This window comes from Sus scrofa, chromosome 2 (assembly GCF_000003025.6).
Source record: "Sus scrofa isolate TJ Tabasco breed Duroc chromosome 2, Sscrofa11.1, whole genome shotgun sequence".
In the NCBI taxonomy this organism is placed as follows: domain Eukaryota; kingdom Metazoa; phylum Chordata; class Mammalia; order Artiodactyla; family Suidae; genus Sus; species Sus scrofa.
In genome coordinates, this window is record NC_010444.4 from 77,356,030 (window position 1) to 77,375,884 (window position 19,855).

Sequence of the window (19,855 nt, forward strand, 5' to 3'; positions counted from 1 at the left end):
AGAGCAGACACGCGTGCACAGTGACACACAGCGACACGGACTTGGTCCTAACACGTGCTCAGAAACCACCAAGCTCCCCAGATGAAACGGATACAGACACACCCGCCCTCCAGTTGCTGTTCCCTCATGGGTGTGCCCACCCTGCGTCCTCTGGAGAGCCCCTGTTGGGCCCAGGGCTGGGCCAGAGTAGGGCAGAGCGGTCACCCCCCTGTGCCCCACCTGCATTGGCCTCAGCCCAGCTCCCCCCAGCCGCATTCTACATCCTGGGCACACGCACTGACCCCTGGCCACCGGACCACTGGCCAGCAGCAGGGCTGATAAAATGCCTCAGGCCACCTCACCGTCTCCTCCCATCCCAGCCATGGCCACTCTCAGAACTGGGGCCAGAGCGGTGGGTACAGTTCCCCACCTCATTCTCCCCTCCCGGCACCCCCCTCCCCTGTGACCATCTCTTCTCTTGAGCCCCCAACTCTGAGCCTTCTCCCCTCTCCTTCCAGAGTCTCATCCACAAATCCCCAAACCCCAGTCCCTCCACCCTTCCCAACACTGGCCCCCACTGACCTCCAGTGGGAGGGGACGATCTCCAGGGCAAAGGGCATGCAGGCCACAGCCCCTCATGCCAAACCTGGCTCTCCAGGCCCAGGTCCATCCACAGACCCAGCCCAGAAGTCCCTTAAGGATCCTCTGACCACCACTCATGGCTCTGAAGGCCAGGATTGGGGGCAACGGCTGGCTGGTGGATGGGCTTCTGGCCTGGCTAGGAGGCCTGAGGTCCAGGCCACCCCTGCCGGGCTCCTCCAGCTGCCCCAGACATTCCTGAGCCCTGACCTCATGCCCACTTCATAACCAGCCACTCACAGGTACCGCCCTCAGGCGCCAGAACCATGTGGCCACTTAGGGGCTTGGGGTCCAGGGTCCAGGCTCTTAAGGGCACACCTGCACTGCACGTGTGACATCCCCAGGCCACCGCAGAGCCCTTCACAGCTAGGAGTTCAGTTGGCTAGGAGCCCCAGGCAGGCACACAGCAGCCACTGCAGAGACACTGACCCTCGCGCATACTTCATACTGCATCTGTGTCCCCACGCCCATGCCTCCACACACTCGGGTGGCAGAAACGTATACAGAGAACCATTTGTGGACAGGCATGCAGCCTGGAGCATGGGCACACGTGCACACTGCTTCACATCAGCTTTTCTTTATTTCCTCCAGGGAGTCTGGGTCCGGTGTCCCACCCCTCTGTCCTGCCTTCTTCACTCCCAGGGCCTCCCACCAGCTCCACAGAGGAGGGAGGCTCAGAGCACGGTCTCAGCCATACTGTGGTTGTCGAAGAACTGGGTGATGAGTTTGGGGCTCTGCGGGCCCGGCACAGGCTCAGTCCCCACTTCTGCCTCCTCCAGGTCCTCCTTCCCTTGATCCTCGGACAAGTACAGGAATACCTAGAGGTAGGTGGCCCAAGGAAGCAGGAGGGGAGGTCAGCAGGAGAGCCTAGCTCCTAGCCCCACCTTTAACCCCAGCCCCGGCCTGGCGCTGCGGTCACCTCCTCCAGCGTGGTCTGGTTCACAGAGAAGTCCTCCACGCCTTGCTTGGCGCTGTGCGCAGCCAGCTCTCCAAAGACGTGCGCCAGGGAGCAGCGCCCTCCCGGCGGTAGCTGGAATCGCAGGTGGCCGCCGTGCGCCTCCCTCAGCTCGGCCCCTGGGAATGCCTCCTCCACGAAGGCCGCCGCCGACTTGGATCTTGACAAGGGCACCCGCAGGGTCAGCGTGTGACCAGTCCCAAATCTGCGGTGGGGTGGGGTGGGGTGGGGTGGGGTGTGACCAGAGCTACTGTCCCAAGGCCCACCCTTCCTTACCACCCACCCACACCACCCTCCAGCTTGCTTCTGGACCCCTATACCTGGCTCCTCTTGAGCAACACCTCTGACCCAAACCCATGATGGTCCTCACCCTGCCTACATGCTCACCCCTACTCTAACCTGGCCTCTCTCAGGCCCCGCCCACTCAAAGCCTGCCCCTGTCCAGCTGTTAGGTCACGCCCACCTGCTCGACCCTCAGGCTTCCTCACAGAGACCCACTTTCATTCAATGGCCTTCACTTCCTCTTTCTTGGTCCAGCCTCAACCCTCTGGGCAGTCCACAATCCTTCTCTCTTCCCCGGGTACAGCCAGGTTGGCCCCGCTTGAATCCTCCTCTGGCCCTACCTACACTCCCACCCTCATCTGCCAGCACCCAGGCCCTTGAGCCCTCCCCCTGCTCACCTGCTTTTAAGGCGCTGTGCGCTGCCCAGACAGCGGAACCGCCCATTCACCATGATGGCCAGGCGCGTGCAGAGCGCCTCACACTCCTCCATGCTGTGGGAGCCCAGCGTCGTGAGCTCTAGCCGGGCCAGGACCAGCGGTGCCTGGCGCTGTGTTGCCCCTGCCAGGGACCCTCACCCTCCAGCTCTGGACCACCCTGTGCTCTGAACATGTCCTGGCCCAGACTGCTGTTCCCGGGGCAGGGTACCACCTCCCTGTGTCGTCCCACTCAGCCCTGGCACCCGCCCCCAAGGCCAGAACCACCCCACCCTGTGCGACCCTGTGCTCTGACAGCCTCTCCCTCGGGCCTGGTCCATCTATCTCCCCAGGTTGTAGCACCTGGACCTGCAGGCCTGGGCATCTGGTTTTTGGCCCACCTGTGCGAGGTGAGCACCACGGAGCGACCCTGCCGAACCACGGCCAGGAGACTATTCCAGAGGAAGCGCCTTGCGCTGGGGTCCATGCCCGTGGTTGGCTCATCCTGGGAGGGGGAGAAGCTTAAGTGCTTAAGCTTAAGCGAGCCCCTCCCCCACCCCCACCCAGGCCCTGTCCCCACGCACCAGAAAGACCACAGCCGGGTCCCCCACCAGAGCCAAGGCTGTCGCCAGCTTCCGCTTGTTGCCACCGCTGTAGGTGCCCGCGGGCTGGTCTGCATACTGAGGGAGGCCCAGGCGGCACAGGCCCAACCTTGCTGTCTATGGCGGGCCAGAGTACAAGGAGCAGAGTGAGCATGGGGGGCCCAAGTGAGAATGAGAAGGAAGCCCAGAGAGAGTGAGGGGAGAGAGTGTGAGCAGGAGTGGGGGGAGTGAGTGGGAGGAGCTAGGGCCTCAGGCCGGAGGGGGCCAAGGGCGACGAAAGGGCGGGGCCAGGGCAAATACTGGGCGGGGCTGCTCCCAGAGTAAGGGAGAGGCGGGACCTGGAAGGCTTTGAACCACCTGGAAGCCCTAAGCAGGACTTGGAGTCCTGGGCGGAATGGACAAGGCCACAGACAGGAGGCTCCAGGGAGGTCCAGGAGGGAAGATGCAGACTCCTACGCAGAAAGGGGGCAGGTGCAGCCAGGATGACAGTGGGAAAGGGAGGTAGATCCAAGTGAGTGTGACGAAGCTGGGGGAGGGCAGGGGCACAGGACCCTGTGGGGGTGGAGCTGGACTGGGGAGGCAGCAGAGCCAGGGGCAGGGACTGGAGAGGTCGGGGGGGGGGGGGGGTTACCTCGGCAACCTGGGCCTCAGGAACCCCACGCAGGCGTGCAAACAGCTCTAGGTGCTCACGGCCGGTCAGCAGCTCGAAGATAGCATCTGACTGAGGGCAGTAGCCCATGCAGCGGTGAGCTGCAGCTGGATCCCGGGTCACACTGGGGATGGGGGACAGGGAACTCAGGGAATTGGCTGGGCCCTGGCCATGCTGGGGACGAACAGGGATCTCAGGGTCCACCCGCCCTGGTAAAGGACAGGAGGTGTCTCAGGGCCAGATGCACCTACAGGGGTGGGGGTCGGGGACTCAGGGCCAGCCTGACTTGGTCCATGCAAGGGAGTGTGGGGTGGGGAGGAACAAGGGCACTGGGGCCCCTCACCTGTGGCCCGCCAGCATGGCCTCACCCCCACTGGGCAGCTTATCTCCAGTCACCATGCGGAATGTGGACGTTTTCCCCGCTCCGTTCACACCCAGGAGCCCGAAACACTGTGGGTACACCCAGATGGTACTCACAGAGGCTCTGGCCCCTTGTCCCTGCAAGTCTGATTTCTGGGGTGGGTCTGTCAGATTCTACCTGGAGGGGACCCTAGGGGCAGATACTGGAGTGTGTGGGGCATAAAGCTGTCACTTAGCAGGGATGGTGGTTGGCACACAGCATGTGTTTAAGCAATCTTGGCACACAGTAGGTATCCTATAAAGGTCACACATAGCCGCTGAGCCATACCTATCAGCCAGGAGACTTCTGAAAGTTTCCTGCTATGCAGTGGGTACCTGATGACAGTGGCACCCAGTAAGAATTCGGGCTGGGTGCACAGTCAGCCCAGTAAATTTTGGGTGCACACAGTGGGCACTTGATAAAGAGTGATGGCAGTTTACACTAACACATCACACTTGTCCACAGGTGTGTGCTGGCCCCTAGTAGGTGGGCAGTAAATGGCCCACAGAAGAGAAGTTTGCATGAAGTAATTGAATGTGAATTAGTACAAAGCAGGTGCCTAATAAATACTGCTGTTAGCAAGTTCTTGATATGTACACAGAGGGAGCTCAATAAATGCTGTTAGTGCTTGATAAAAGTTGATCATCACAAAGGTGACATTCAGGGAGTTCCCGTTGTGGCGCAGTGGTTAATGAATCCGACTAGGAACCATGAGGTTGCGGGTTCGATGCCTGCCCTTGCTCAGTGGGTTAAGGATCTGGCATTGACGTGAGCTGTGGTGCAGGTTTCAGATGCGGCTCAGATCTCGTGTTGCTGTGGCTCTGGCGTAGGCCGGTGGCCACAGCTCCGATTCAACCCCTAGCCTGGGAAGCTCCATATGCCGCTAGAGTGGCCCAAGAAATGCCAAAAAAAAGACAAAAAAAAAACAAAGGTGACATTCAGTACAATTTTGGTTCGCAAAAGGGGGCTCAAGGATGCTTTAGTGTATACAATTGGTACTCAATAAATGTTGGCACATGATAGGTGCTTAAGATAACTGGCACATGTGTGGGAGCCCAATAGGTGCTTAGTCATAAATTTGTCCTCAGTAGGATCTTACTAAAACTTTACCACACAGAGTAGGGATCAATAAATGTAACCATGCAGTAGATCCTGAATGAGAGTTTGGGGAGCTCAAATGTTGGCAGCCAGTAGGTGCTCAATAAAAGTTAGCAGATGCACCAGGACCTCCACCCTGGACTTACCTCACCTGGGGGGATCCCCAGGCACAAGCGGTCAACAGCCGGTGTCCTCTGCCCAGGGTATACCTGAGAAGAGTGTAGGTCCATGAAAAAGGTCACTGGCCCAGGGGGAGCCCCCCAACCCAGCACTCTTCACTCACCTTGGTCAGGTCCCTCAGGACCAACACATCCCCCTGGGTGGGGCCTTGCATGACCCGTTCCCGTTCACGGGCCACATCCTCATCCTCCTCTCCCAGGGGGGGCAGCGGCCTCAGCTTGGGTCTGAGGACAGAAACGTCAGTGGGCCCAAAGCCAGACCCCAGTCCCTGCCACCCACCCCGGTCCCCACTGACTCTGGCAGGAGGCGGTTGCGGTGCTGCAGCAGGAGCGTAAAGAGGAGGAAGATGGGCCCCTGTATTGCCATGGCCAAGAGGTTCTTGCCGACCACCTCCCAGCGCAGGGGTGACTGGAAATGCCCATCTCCTGGGGGGACATGAAGGAGGGATCAAGTCATTTTGGAGGCTTGGTTTCTCTGCACCTCCTCATTTAAGTCACCTTGGGTTTGTTTTGTTTGTTTGTTTGTTTTGCCACGCCCATGGCATATGGAAGTTCCCAGGCCAGGGATCGAAGCCACACCACAGCAAAGACCTGAGTCACTGCAGTGATGATGCTCGATCCTTAACCCACTGTGCCACAAGGTAAATCTATCATATTGGGTTCTTAAGGGAAAGGATCAAGAACTGACGTGGCCACTTAGCTGGGGTCTAACTGGCACAGAAAACAGTATTATCACTACCTCCCTCATTTGGGGGCCTCAGACCTCTAGTGATATGACCAAGATGGAATTAGCTTTTATGGCTGCTTTGCTGCACCTCTAACTTGGCCACCATGTACCAGCCCCTTTGGGCCACCTAAGACTTCCCGTTCTCTTCCTGGGGGCTGCTATTTGTCCCACCCCTGTAGGACTGACTCTCATCTGGCACTTCCCCACCTAGAGGGAAGTTCTCACCCAAGCGCTCAAAGGCATCAGCCATGGCCTGGTTCCGCACCATGTCGATAAGCCCCCGGCCCAGGCAGAAGTGGGGAAAGATAAGGAAGACCCGTTTCAGGATCCGGCTCACCTCCTGCAACTTCTGCTCAGGGGCAGGAAGAAGGAAGTGGGTAAGGGGCTGAGGCGGATGCCCAATCCAACCCTAGATCCAACTGTTGTGGGGCCCTACCTGATCAGAGAAGAGCTCAAGCACGAAGGTGGCCATGCTGCCATTGATGCCAATAAAGAGGTTGATGCAGGTGAGTACAACATATGCCGTGCTGGGCACGGAGAAGAAGAAGGAGGCTGGGTACATGAGTGGTGTGATCGCCCAGCTGAGGGGTAACAGAAGCCCCCGTCACTGCCAGACAGGGGCTGAGCAGCCTTGAAAGGAAACAGATCTCTCCTCCCAAATTCTGTGTTGTAGGCCTCTAGAATGTGGGCCAGGACAAGATGAGCTTTTAAGGTCACCTCGCCATAGCACTGAATTGGATCACTCTTGGGGCCCCCAGACTGCCACATCCTCTTCCTTAGGAACTGCTACAGAGTCCCACCTGCCTCAGGAGTATTGGGGGGGGGGGTCAGTAAGAACAAGCCCTACAGGACTAGAGGCCTCACCCATACAGGAGTAGCAACAGCAGGAGGGCCGGCAGGTTGGCAGGGGCCACATACGCCTTCTGCTGGAAGGCCAGAAAGATGAGCACCACGATGCACACTGGCACCAAGTAGTTACACTGCATTGGAGAGAGCAGTTACCTCCCACAGGGTACAGGGGAAAGGAACGGGCACCCTCAGCACTGCGCCCTACCCCAGCCTCCCTGGACTTTCTGTCGCAGTATAGGAGGTCTCTGACAATTCCCAAGTCTTCACTCAGGCCACCCTAGACAAGCCCTTGCCCAGAAAGGGCCAGAAGGGGCAGTGGCAAGTGGTGGTGGGGCCCCCACCCCTCTAGGCCGTCCCCGTACCATGTCCCAGAGGAAGTTGCCAAGCCAGTAGAGAGTGGGGGGCAGCCCCCCAACATACTGCAGGTGTTTGGCTCGGGTGACACGCTCATCAATGAGGACCAGGGTGAAGCTGGCCGGGACGAAGGACATGGCAAAAACCACACAGATGGAGACAAGTACGTCCACCGAGGAAGCCATCCTAGGGGTGAGGGTTCATGGGCTGCTCAGAGCAGAGCTGGGCAGGCCCCTGAGGGGACAAAGGTCCCCAGGGCTGACATGGCTGGGGAATATGGCCGGAGCCACTTTGGGTTGTTTGGCAGAGAGAGACTGTCCAGTCTCTAGTTGGGTGAAGATTGACGTGATGAGGAGGTGTGGGCAACTGTAGGATGTAGGATATGGGAGTCCAGCCTTGGGGGCCTGACAATGTCCCATTACTTTGGCCAAGGGAGCAGAGAGGGCAGTTCCCGTTCCCCATGTACCCAGCAAGCATGTGGAAGAGGGTAATTCCAACTCCCATCACCCAAAACAACAGAGGAACTGAGGCGGGGGGACATACAGGGCGGGGGGACTCACAACGTGACCTCAGACAGCTGCTCCTTGGTGAGGTTCAGGGGGTGGTTGAGCATGGTGATGCTATGGTTGTGGCGGGCGTGGCCTGGTGGCAGGCGGGCATGTAGGAGAGCATTGTTGGCTCGGTTGACAAAGGCCACCATGGCGTGCCAGCCCTTGTTGTTGAACCAGATCTGAGGTGGGGTCAGGGCCGAAGGGGTCAGGGTGCTGGGGACAAGCCTGTCCCTGCCTGCTCCAGCCTGCTACCTCTCCACTTCCCACCTTGAGGCTGTCCTGAGTGTCCTGACCAAGAGCCCACTCAGTGAGGCTGTTCAGGATTCGATCAAAGGCCCCGCCGGGCTGGGGGCTCAGCAGTGCCCGCAACTCCTCCACCGAACGGCTCACCTCAAGCTCCGAGGGCAGGCCAGGGTCTCGGCCCCCCAAGGAGAAGCCCCCATACCTGTGGGACGGTGAAGGCAGGAGGGACAGTCGAAGGTTGGGGAGGGTGGGGTGGCAGTGTCCCCAGTGGGCGGGCAGAGGGCACAGGAATGGAGCCCAGGCAGGGGACCCTCCTCACCTGACTTCGTTCACCCATTTCTTGGTCTTCAGGCTGAGGGAGAGACAGACAGACAGAAAGGCGAGTGAGAGAGAGAGACAGAAAAGCTGGGGAGTCGGGTGAGATAAATAAAGAGGGGGATGCACGGACGGCCCTCGGGCCGGAGCTGCAGGCTGGGCACAACCTCCCCGGACCAGCCCACCTCTGCCCAGAGGAGCCACGCAGCTGAGTCCAGGGAGGCGCTCACCCCTGGCGCACCAGGCGTGGGTAGGTCTTGACCAAGAAGTCGGACAGGTTCCGGCCTGTTAGGTTCTGGATTACTTCGCCTGAACTGGTGGATGCCTGGGGCGGCGGGGGGCCACCAGCCGCAGTGGGACAGTCAGGCAGCAGGCGCCGGGCACCTGGCCGGCTGCACTGACAGGTGGGGGATGGAGATTCCGGGGTCCAGTTGCCTCTGGCCAAGACCTTGGCCACGTCTGCAGGAATCTCGGGCACTGAGAACTGGCAGCTGGGCTGTGCGCACTCTTGAGCCCTGCAGGGGCGGGGCAGGGCAGGGCGGGGCTGGGACACAGGGCTTCCAGGGCTGCTGGAATGTGGAGGTGCCCAGCTCCCAAGCAGGCATGGGGGGGGTGCTCTGGCACCCCGGGGCCCACTGGAGCTGAGGCTAGAGAGGAACAAGGTCCAGGCTGGCGAGCCCTCACCTGGTGGAGTTATTTTTCAGGTAAGGCTGCTCCAATCCCGCCTCCTCCAGAAGTGCCTCGAGCAGGCGGGCACGTGCAGGGTCCCTCGGGGCATCCTCGCTGTGCGGTCAGGGAGGCAGGGTCAGGGCTAAGCACAGGCCCTGGCTCTCCCACCACCAGGCCCCTCTTTTCTGCACCCACCTGAAGAAGGATACCTGGGTGCCATACATGCTGGCACTGAGCTGCAGAGCTGGGTAGAATCCGAAGGGGGGCACGATGAGGCTGAACACCAGCGCCAGGCCCACAAAGAGGGCAGGCAGCACAATCTGAAGGACCAACAATCAGCTGCCCCCTGGGTCCACCCTCCAGGCTTGGCCACAACCCTACCCAGTCTTGCTCTAACACTGTCCATGGCTCCCCAGTGCTCTCAACAGAAGTGTTCAATGTGCAGGATGCACCTGAGTTAAGCAGACGAATTAGGTCACCAAATAGAGAACAGACACCCAGGGTTCCCCGTGTGCCCTCCCTGCTACCTGGTCCCCCTCACCTGGGCGAATAGGCCACGGCGGCTGCGGGAGGCAAGCAGAAAGCGCTTGAGAAGCAGGGCCCAGAGCTGCTGGCGGGTCAGTGCCCAGCCCTGCAAGCGGCCTGCGGCATCTGGCCCAGAGCCCTGCAGAGCCTGTGTCTCGGGGGCAGACCCAGCTGTGGGGAATGGGAGGGTCAGTGCTCATGCCCTGGGGGCCAGGAGGGACCACAGAGCCACAGAGTCAGGTGGGGACAACTCACCCAGTGCCCCATCCTCAAGGGCTGCCTCCTCTGGCAGAACCTGGAACCGCGTGGTCATGTCCCGATGAGCGATGCCTGAGCATGGGTGCTGCCTCCGTCTACTGTCTGTGAAGCCGCAAGGGTCAGGGTCAGGGTCAGGGTCAGTGTTCAGTCTGGGGTCTGGGTTAAGGTCAAAGTAAGGAATCAGGGCTGGAGGTCAGGGCTGTGGCTTGGGCCATGTCAGCCAGGGATCAGGACTTAGTCTAAAGTCAGCTCCAACTCTGGACCAGGGTGAAGGGTCAAGGACAGGGACCTGGGGCTGCATCCTCTGGGCCTGTGGCCACAGCACAATCTTCCACCACCTTCAGGAATATCTGGGGAAACAAAGCAGGGAGCTCAGAGTCTGGGGACACACAGGAGGGAGAGGGAGGGACTCCAGAGCCTCCTATCCCTCATCACTTTGGGTCCCCAGGCCTCCCCAAGGCCGCTGCCTGTACCCAGCCTCCTCCCCAGGAACCCCAGCTGACAACAGGCAGACTCCTCTTCATCCTTCCAAGCACCACCTCCTCCAGGCAGCCCTCCTCCAGGCCCCACCAACCTCCTCCAGCAGCCGTACCTCCTCGAGGCTGGTGTCAGAGATCCCATAGCCAGCCAGCCCCAGCTCCTCCAGCCGCTGATCCAGCTCTTGGAAGAGCCCAGCAAAGCTGCCATCCAGGGCACCCTTGTAGGGCAGCGTCAGCACCAGCTCATGGGGCAGCTCCTCCACCAGCCGTGCCCCAGGCACCTGGCGCTGCACCAGGGCCAGCAGCTGGACTGCACCTGCACAGGCGGCAGGAGACATCAGGGGCCCTATGGGAGGTTACTCCCTGGATCCTGCCCCCTCCCTCCCATCCCAGCCCCCCAGGGAAGGGGCCTGTCCTTGAAGGCAGAGGTCAGGATAAAAAGCCTGAGGACAGGACTTGACTGGGTTTAGGGCCAGAATCCACCTAGGGTCAGAGGTCAAGGGTAGGTTTGTGGGTGAGCTTAGTCCAGGTCAGGGGTCCAGCATGGGGTCGTGAATCCATTGCTTCTCACTCTGGCTCTCCCACCCCAGCACTCACCGGCAGTGCTGCTCTGTTCTCTCTCCTGCTGGGCATCCATGCTGTCCTTCAAGGCAGTGTCACCCTGCAGGCAGAAGGCCATCAACTGCCATAGTCATCAGAGCTAGACAGAGCCTTGATGGCCAGGGGTCGGAGGTCAGCTCCAGCCCTCACCTTTCTGCTGGCAGCCAGGGCTAGGGGACCTTTTGCCAGTGTCAGGTAGTATCCAGAGCCCAAGTGATGCCGCAGGAAGAGTGGGGAGCCACAGCAACACAAGCGGCCGCCTGCCACCACTGCTACTCGGTCTCCCAATAGCTCTGCCTCATCCAGGTGGTGGGTGGAGAGAATCAGTGTGCGACCTGGGCATGGGACCCAACCCACAATGTACCATCAGGCTGCAATGTCTCTGCCCAGGCTCTGGTCTCTGTCTTACACAGTAAACTCCTACTCACCCCTCAAAACCCCATCCCCAGTACCTCTTTGTCAGAAACATCTTCTGGCCTCTTAAGCAGAATCCAGGGGAACCTCAAGCTAACCCCAATTCTTACCTTTGCGGTATTTGAGCAGCAGCTCCCAAATGCCTCGGCGGGAAGCAGGGTCCACACCAGCCGTGGGCTCATCCAGGATAACAACTCGGGAGCCCCCCACAAAGGCAATGGCCACTGAAAGCTTCCGCTGCATCCCACCTGGGTTGGGACAGAGTAGGGTTCTCAGCACAACCCCACTCCCAGTCTTGGGTAGGGCTCCCTCCCTTCTCCCTGTGCCTTTCCCGACCTGCCGGGACCTCAGAGCCTGGTTCCTCCTAGGTATCCCAGATCTGCCATCTTTTCTGGCTTCCCACCATCCTCGGGATAAAATCCCAGCCCCCTCCTTAGGGTTAGGGTTAGGGTTAGGGTTAGGGTTATGCCTCCCCAGGCTGGACTTACCTGAGAGGTGGCATGTCTGTGTGTGCCGCTTGGGGACGAGGCCCACGTCCTGCAGCAGACGGTCCTGCTCTGGGCCCACAGCAGCTGCGCTCAGACCCTTCAACCGCCCATAGAACCAGACATGTTCGTCCACGGTCAGCCTGCGGCCACGGGTGAAAGACAGGGTGGCCACTGCAGTGGGCAGGAACCCCGAGAACACCCAGCCCTGCCCCAGACCCACCGAGACGCACATGTCAAACAGCACGTTGTACTGGGGGCAGACGCCCAGGTGGGGTCGGATGGCTGCCATGCTGGACCGGACATCGTGGCCCAGGACACGGGCGGAGCCACCCGTGGGTGGAAAGAGGCCGCTCAGGATGGACCTGGGGGTGCAGGGGTCTCAGTGGTGGCTGCATTAGAGGCGGAACCAAGGCCCCCAGAGAAGAGCATCAGCACTTACAGGGCAGCTACTCTAAGCCCAGACTAAAGGGGAAAGAAAATGAGGCTCAGGAAAACGTCCCTCCCCCTGTACAGACAGAAACTTCTGACCCAGCTGCCTCCCCCTTGAACAGCTGTGCAAGCTGAGGCCTGAGGAGGAGAGGGGAGGGGAGGGGAGGGGAAAGAGGGAGGGGGAGGGGGGCGGGGAGCAGACTGCTCACAGTGTGGTGGTCTTGCCCGCTCCATTGTGGCCCAGGAAGGCGGTGATGTGGCCCTGGTAGAAGTCCAGGCTGAGCCCTCGCAGGGCTGGCTGCAGGTTGCCAGGAAAGTGCTTTTCTAGGCCCCGAATGGAGACCCCGGGAATCAGGCCAGGTGGGGCCTCTTCCACCAGCACTGTTGGAGGAGGGCAAGACTCAGCTGTGGAATCGGGGACTTAGCAGGCCAGGGTCTGTAGGAGTTAGGGTGGCCTCAGGGCGCCTGGGGAACTAGGGGTGTCCAGAGAATTGGGAGCTGCAGGAACCTGGGTTTAAGGGGACCTGGGGGACTGAGGCAGGAAAGTGGCTGCTAAGCTTTGCTGGGTCTCACCTTCAGGGTCCTGCGGGGCAGCGGGTGGGGCAGAACCATTGGGGGACCGAGGCCCAAACCAATAGCTCCTCCGAAAGGGAAAGTTCCACGGTTCGGGGATCCCATACTGGCCTGTGGGAATTAGTATTCAGTTACCCCTTGAGCCCATCCCCCTGGAGGGTGTTTCTGGCCACACAGCAGGGGTGAGAGCACCCAAGTAAGAGGTAGCCAAGAAGCCCCACCCACCTGCTTCAGGCTGTCCCACAAATGCCAACACCCGTTAGCTTGAGCGCACCTGCCAGGAAGCCCCACCCTCTCACGTCAGACCAGCCTCCAGGTACCCTGGTCCCTCAGTCCCATCCCAGCCCTGGTCCTGTCCCTCAGCCCAGCCTCCCTTTTGCTGGTATGCCTCCCCCAGCTCACCTGGGCACACGGCCTCCAGGTACCAAGTGGCGAGGCCGTAGAGTACAGCATCAAACAGCAAAAGGCCCGAGACTTGGGCCAAGCTGAAGACATCGGCGGCAGGCCCGGTGCCCATGTTGTGCCACTGCGCACCTTCTCCCTGCTCCTCCAGCAGGGCCAGGCTCTCGCAGCCAAAGCCAAAAGCCACCGGGGACAGAAGGCTCTGCAGGTTCAGGCAGGTGGGTAGGTGGGGCAGTGAGCAAGTGCGACTGAAGTTGCTCCCCTCCCCCCAACCTCCACCAACCCCACTAGCTGGGCTCTCACAGCGGCCACGCGGCCTCCCATGGGTAGCTGGTCCCGCCAGGCCACGCACAGCACATAGGGCAGATAGAGCACAAAGTAGGTGAGACCTCCGCAGGCTGCTGCCAGGTTGGCATGGGAGAAGAAGGCGCTCAGCAAGAAGCTCTGGACCACCGTGGCCACAGCAAAAGACGCCAAGAACAGGAAGAGTACAACCGGATGGCTGTAGGGGAGGATGTCCCCGAGCTGCGGGAGGCAAAGGGAGCTGGAGGGCTTACTCCACGTTGGTCAGTGACATGCAACTGCACCCACGAGGTGCCCCCTTCCTCTTACCCTCCCGCGTACACATGCACCCATCTGGGAGCCTAGAAGGCTGCAGTGCACCCACCTTGAGCACCAGCACGAGCAATGCGGTGCTGAGAAGGAAGGGCCCAAGGGAGCTGAGGAACCAGCCGAGCCACAGAACGGCACCGCTAAGTCCCATGGCCCGCATTGTGTAGCGCAGCCGCGTCTCCTTCTCACGCACCACAGCCTTCACCGTCAGCGCCACCGAGTAGATCCAGGCCAGTGTCAGGAACAGCGGCAGTGACCGGCTCAGCACGCGCAGGAACCTGGGGCAGTGGGGCAGTGTGGGTGGAGGCCAAGGAGCCCCCGCTGCTGGCATCCAGCACTACGGTTCCCACCCTGGCATCCCAAGGTGCCAAGGACTTCGCCTTCCCTTATCCCCAGACCCCTGATGGCACCTCAGAGTCCCAGGTGTCAGGCCATGTTCCCCCTGTGTCCAGAGAACCCAACACTCAGAGATCCCTGTTCCTCCTGCTACAGGTCACAGGGAGTGGTCCCTCTAAAGAGCAGTTCTCAGCCTTAACTGCATGACTGTTCCACACAGAACCCAGTCTCCACCCTGAGACTGGGGATCTGGCATCTAGGTGAACAAGTGAGAAGGGGGAGCTCACGCGTCGTCCACATAGCACGGGTAGGGCATCTGCTGCAGGTAGAGGCCGGCACGGGGCGAGGCGCCCGTGAGCACATGCACAGCTGCACGTTCCAGCAGGTCCTGCAGGTAGACGAAGCCGCCCCACACATAGCGCAGGTCTCTCAGGGGGTTAGCAGCCGGACCGGGGTCCCAAAACCTGAGGGGAGTATAGGAGTGGCTGGGACCTGCCCATCACAACTTTAGCTCCACCTTCACCTGCTAGCTCAATTCTGGAACTAACCCCTACCTGCCAAGTGCTCCCACCTCCCAGAAGCCATGTTGACCCCGCCTACCAAGCCCTTGGACACGCCCCTTATACACCATAGGCCCTTCCTACGAAGAACCCAAATTGTTCTAAAGAGTCCTGGGCTCCACCCAGCAAGGTCTCTGGTAGGTGGGATGCTCCCTGGCACCACCATTCCCTTGGCCCTGCCCCACAAGGCCCCCACCTGTCCCTGATGTTATTGGTTCTTGTGACGTCATCGATGTCCATGCGGATCTTGATGCGCACATGGCCAGGGCCTGAGAAGTCCTCAGGTCCCAGGAAGACAATGCCAGCCCAGAAACGGTGCTCGGAGATTAGCTCCAGGGCCCGCTCCACCAGGGCAGCCTCCGAGGGCACAGCCTCCAGCTTGTCCAGGGTCACGCACTACAGAGGGATCTAGGCATGGGTCCGATGTCCCAGGGTCCTCCCTGGACCTCAGAGCAGAGCCGTGGAGCTGTGCTTCCTCTGAGAAGTGCCCCCCGCCAGCAGGGCTGCCTCTGCCTGCAGAGATTCCCTCAACTGGACGGCCTCTCACCTCCATCACACGGCCCAAGGTGCCCACCAGGTGTCCCACATCAGCAAGGGCCTCCTGCCAGCTGTAGCTGCCACTGCGGGGATTCAGAAAGGCACGAAGGGCCTCCACCTGGTCCCGGCCTCTGGGTCCTGGCTGCCTGCTTCCTTTGTCCTGGATTTGCAGGAGCCTCTGGGGGGTGTGGGGGAAAGTGGGGGTCTGTATCAGGCACTTAGGAGCTGTTGCCCCCTCCTCCCATCCCTGCATCCTGAGCTCACCATGGACACCATGTCCCACCTCCACCCCCTTGCCCAGAAGGCCCTGCCCTTGGCCCAGATCCTCAGGAGAGGGTGACGTGCTCGGAGAGGCTGTGGGTGAATTTGCTGCCCTCCATCCTGTCCCCACCTGCAGCATGGCAACATTTGCACTGTCGTTCATGAAGGCAAAGAGCTGGGATCCCAGCAGCCCCCACACCTCCTGGATGTCCTTCAAGAGAGCCAGCTCCTGGAAGGTTCGGTTCACCTGCAGGAGGTGGGTGCTGAGGTCACGCCAGCCTGGCCTCTTCTGGGGATGCCTGGGCCCCCCTCCTGCTTCCTCCCCTCTGCTCCACCCTGTGTCTCTGAGCTGGCACATGCCCACATCCCTGCAAACTCCTACTTCTTCCAGATCCTGCTTCCCTGCCTGCTCCCTCACCTGGGTCATGAGCTGCCGGGTGAAGGGTGTGTCAGGTGCAAACAGTACTTTCCCCAGGACCAGAGGCTTGAGGCGCCTCCAGAGCAGGCGGGACACAGGGTGGGTGTCCAGGGACCCCATCAGCTCACTGCAGGCGGGGCCTAGGGTGGGACACCACATGAGGCCCTGCACTCACGTCCCTGCCCCCCTTCCCAGGCTGGGAAAGCTCAGTGGGTCACTCACTCAGGCTGCGGTCGGGTAGGGCCTGCACAGGCTCCTGCCCCACCAATTCCTTCAGGTCACTGGCCTCGTACCAGTTGAGGGAGGGCCCCTCTGGTTTGCTGGGCCCCTTGGCACTGCAGAGAGCTTCCACCACTACCTCCAGGGGGCCACCTGTCCCTTGGGGTCTCCGCAGCAGTGCCAACAGCTCTACCAGGCTAGGAAGTGCCAGGAGCTGGAGAGGGGTCCAGAGAACCATGGTAAGTCTTACTTTCCATGTAATCCAACCGCCAAACCTTCACCAATTCAGAGGACTCCTCCAGGAGCACCCTCTCCTCCTTCGGCACAAGTGCCCTCACCTAATCCACCGAGGGAGGGTGCCTGAGGTTGTCACCTCCCCATCCAGGCAGCCCACCCTTCTAGTTTCCTGGCTGGGGTCAAGGCTGCATGGGCTTCTTACCTCCTGGGCCAGGTCCTCTGCTGCCTCCACAAAGCTGCCAACGGACTCCTGGGCTTGGCCCAGTGTAAATCCCAGGGATTCCTGGGGGGAAGATGACTATGTGACCGTGACATTCACTGATGGCTCACTGATGCCAAGTTCTCAGGGGTTCCATACTATCATAGACCCCATTTCACAAACAGGGAAATTGAGGCTGCAAGAGGTGCATGGACTTGTTCAAGGTCTCAGGGCTGGAGTCTTTACTACCGTGCCAGATGTGGCCTGGCTGGACACTGACCAGACAAGAGGCATCACTCTGGGGACAGCCCAGGCAAAGGCCTGGAGGCTGGTCTGGGAAAGGCAGTGCTAGCTGCTGGGACTACGAGAGAGCAGTGAGCAGCATGCGGGAGCCTAACTGGCCTTGCCCTGCCCACTCACCCCTCGCAGCAGTGTCTCTAGCAGCTCAGTGGCCGAGGATGGTCCTTCCTTGGGCTGGTCACTCGGCAGAGACCAGGCTGCGGGAGTAAGAAGGCGCAGAAGCACAGGGTTGGGCAAAGCTTAACCTGAGACATGCCCCACCAGGTGCAGGTGGAGGCATAGAGCTCAGCTGGGGCCATGGGGCCCTTGCCTTCTCACCTGCCCTGGCTCCCTGGGCAGCCTTCAGTGTAGGCATCAGCTTCCTCAGACTGGCCAGCATTCTGCGGGCACTGGGGCTCCCCAGGACAGTGCGCACATCGGCCAGGAACCGGGAAACCCTGGGGACATAGAGAGGGCGGGAGGCACCGCTGACTGGGTGGGCACTTCCACACCCAGACTTTCCGCTGCAGCTGACTTACAGGGAGTCCTTGAAGTTGCTGAGGACGCCAGGCTCCTCGCCGGGCGTGGGCTGCGGGAAGCAGGTGTTGTTCACATTGCAGATGAGGCCCTGGAGCCAAGGGATGGTACCGGCTGAAGGAAGCGGCTTGTTGGAGAAGTGGCCTGTGGGGAAGCAGGCGTTGGGGCTCTGGCCTGCGTCCCCACCACCATTACAAAACAGAGTGCTCACTCTCAGCCATTACTCGAGTGCCCGGCGGGTGCTCCTGACTCTCACTAGAGCCCATGTGGACAGGGTGAACGTTGCCCCCTGTGCCTACCCAAAGTGCAGAACTCAGGAGGCTTACATTCATGCTGCTCGAGTGGGGGGTGGGAATGGCGGACCGCCACCAGAATGAAGAAGAGAAAGAGAGGCCACATCAACTCCACCAAGAGCTGGATCTGCGGTGGGGTAGAACAGGCGAGGGGAGTGGCGCACAGGTGGGAGGCGCCCGGGCCACCCCGCCCTGGCCCACCCAGCTGAGCATTACCGGCTGTCTCCTGCGATACAGGAAATTCTTCCAAAGCAGCAGCATTAGCTGTGTCCAGAAGGCCATGGTGGGAATGGACAGGAAACAGGACTAAGGGGTCAGTCTGAGGACGAGCTGTGTGGCTGCGGGCAACTCCCTGTCCCTCTCTGAATCTCATCATCTATTCCACCGCGCTAGGTTCCTGGAAGCTCCGTTTAGAGCCCAGCAGAGCGTAGGCGCTTATTAAAGGAGCTCTCCTTTCTCCGGAGGGAATAGGGGTAAGCCAATAGGAGTCTTGCCCGAAGCCGTCCTCTTATCTGATTGGTTGCCGGGACTCACTCTCCCGCCCGGGCTGCGGCTGGCTTCGCTGCGGCGATCTATTAATCCTGCAGGGGGCGGAGCCTAGACTTAACTCTTTCCTCACCAGCCCCCACCCTGAGCCCCACTGAAGGGCTTCCAGCCGGGTCCTGTCCTCCAGCCTCATCTCTAAGCGAGGGAAGAGTTCCCTCCCACCCCCGGTCCCCGGTCCCCGGTCTTCCCCGATGATAATAGCAACGGGTATGTACTGTGCTGAGCATTTTACATGACAGGCTGGAAGAGGGGCCACCCTAGGCCCCCCCAGAGAGAGGTGACTCATCCAGCAGGAGGCACGGCCCCAGCTCCGCCCTCCCCTCCCTTATTCCTCGCTCAGAAGAAACACAAGATTCAGACTATGAATAAGGAGACGGGGCGGCGATGGAGGCTCCTGGAACCAGCGATTCCTGGTCCTGCCTGTCCCTTGCTTGGAACTGTCCAGCCTGGCCTTCTGCATCATTGTACAATGGGGAAACTGAGGCCGCCAGAGGTAGCAGGGAGTGGGCCCGAGGCCTCTGACCACCGCTCCAAGACTCTCCTTTCCGAGTGGCATCGGAGGGAGCGGCCTCAGTTTTTCTATTGATAAAATGGGGTAGAGAGCAGAGGGGCGTAGGAACCGAGAGAAGGGCTGCAGGTGTATGCTAGCAAAGCCCCTCTCAGGTGAGTCTAATGCTCCACCTTCCCTGTGAGAATTAGGGATTAGTTCTGCCGCCCCCAACACACTCCCCGGCAGGAAGTGAAGGCGAATGAGTCTGGATTAGGCTTGCACCTCTTAACTCCCACGGAATCTGCCTCTTCCCACCCATCTGCACCCTCGCATCTTTGCGTCTCAGGGCCTTTCCTGTCTCTCTCCGGTACCCTCGCACCGTTCCAGCCCCCAACACTTGCGGCTTCCCTCCGCCCGATAGAGGCTGAGGAGCGCGGTTCCTTTAAGAGGAAGTTCCCCCCTCCCCCCAACCTACCAGGGGCGCGGCTCCCCTGCAGCCTGCAGCCTCCTGCGCGAGATGCCGCGCCCGGACCCAGCCCGGCCCCGCCCCGCCCCGTCCTCTCCCATTGGCTTGTATACCCGCCATTCAGAGGCCGGATCAACAGGAGCCGCGCGCGCAGAGGGGGAAGACGAGGGTCAGAGCAGGGACGCGCTGAATCGGGTTTCTTAAAGGGATCGCTGGCTTCTTGCTGCATCACTGCGGGGAGGTGGGGCGCCTGGCTCACCCTAAGTGGGCTGGCCTGCGGACGCACCAGTTGGGCTGTCTTCTCTCGTTGCATAGCCGCCCGCAATACCGCAGCTCCTGTCTCCTGTCGCAGGAGGTTCCTTTCTCCCCACTCTACCCTGGAGGGCCCCAGCCCTAGCCAAACTTGCTCTAATGCCCTGAGACTCCACTTGGCCATCCCGAAAAAATGGGGGTTCAACTAAAGTCATCATTCGCTAATTCATTCATTCATTCCACAAACATTCCTTGGTCCCTACAGCGGGCCAGGTGACGGCAGAAGGTGGAGGGGCCCCCAACATTCTAAGATTAGACTCTTTGGTCATAATGGTCCCCCTGATTTTGAAGAAAACCTCCGGATGGTTCCCTCTCCAGGAAATTGGGTATGTTTCACAAGATCATGATGAAGATGAAACAAGTGTGAAGAGCTCTGAGCTCCGTGAAAGGAGGTGGTTTCTTGTTGGGACTTTGAGGATGAATAGGAGTATGCTAAAGAGGGAACTCCAGGCAGTGATTGCACAAGCAAAAAGCCTAGAGG

The 19,855-nt window shown here is 60.3% G+C and overlaps 1 protein-coding gene across 13 annotated transcripts; it reads right to left on the reverse strand.

The window, feature by feature from the left end:
* Positions 1,132 to 19,320, reverse strand: ABCA7 (ATP binding cassette subfamily A member 7). Of its 13 annotated transcripts, none has more exons than XM_013994807.2 (47): positions 19,176 to 19,320; positions 17,777 to 18,141; positions 17,594 to 17,687; positions 17,270 to 17,411; positions 17,070 to 17,188; positions 16,872 to 16,948; positions 16,455 to 16,535; positions 16,019 to 16,229; positions 15,797 to 15,936; positions 15,509 to 15,625; positions 15,128 to 15,295; positions 14,777 to 14,976; positions 14,308 to 14,484; positions 13,740 to 13,962; positions 13,376 to 13,597; positions 13,073 to 13,274; positions 12,671 to 12,781; positions 12,307 to 12,478; positions 11,899 to 12,030; positions 11,669 to 11,808; positions 11,291 to 11,428; positions 10,917 to 11,101; positions 10,764 to 10,827; positions 10,280 to 10,512; positions 9,977 to 10,037; positions 9,685 to 9,789; positions 9,446 to 9,600; positions 9,100 to 9,224; positions 8,920 to 9,018; positions 8,466 to 8,750; positions 8,240 to 8,272; positions 7,945 to 8,122; positions 7,687 to 7,856; positions 7,135 to 7,312; positions 6,788 to 6,903; positions 6,360 to 6,504; positions 6,149 to 6,272; positions 5,493 to 5,622; positions 5,301 to 5,421; positions 5,164 to 5,226; positions 3,863 to 3,969; positions 3,502 to 3,643; positions 2,853 to 2,987; positions 2,670 to 2,773; positions 2,254 to 2,346; positions 1,538 to 1,778; positions 1,132 to 1,436 (listed from the first exon to the last, which is right to left on the reverse strand). In XM_013994807.2, exons 2-47 carry the CDS (start codon positions 17,840 to 17,842, stop codon positions 1,293 to 1,295), a joined length of 6,468 nt encoding a protein of 2,155 aa, XP_013850261.1. In that variant the 5' UTR covers positions 17,843 to 18,141; positions 19,176 to 19,320; the 3' UTR covers positions 1,132 to 1,292. The 13 variants fall into 13 exon arrangements, with proteins under 13 accessions (XP_013850261.1, XP_020939935.1, XP_020939933.1 ...); XM_021084276.1 differs by lacking the exon at positions 19,176 to 19,320 and adding an exon at positions 19,072 to 19,151 and having other exon boundaries at positions 6,360 to 6,396; positions 10,280 to 10,482; XM_021084274.1 differs by lacking the exon at positions 19,176 to 19,320 and adding an exon at positions 19,072 to 19,151 and having other exon boundaries at positions 6,360 to 6,396.

What these genes read in the sequence shown, in the direction of transcription:
- ABCA7 (XM_013994807.2), bottom strand. Translation starts at nt 17,842, where the DNA reads ATGGCCTTCTGGACACAGCTAATGCTGCTGCTTTGGAAGAATTTCCTG. An exon ending in AAATGGGTGAACGAAGTCAG is followed by an intron (nt 8,123 to 8,239) that starts GTGAGGAGGGTC and finishes ACCGTCCCACAG; the next exon opens with GTATGGGGGCTTCTCCTTGG. An exon ending in ACACTCAGGACAGCCTCAAG is followed by an intron (nt 7,857 to 7,944) that starts GTGGGAAGTGGA and finishes ACCCCACCTCAG; the next exon opens with ATCTGGTTCAACAACAAGGG.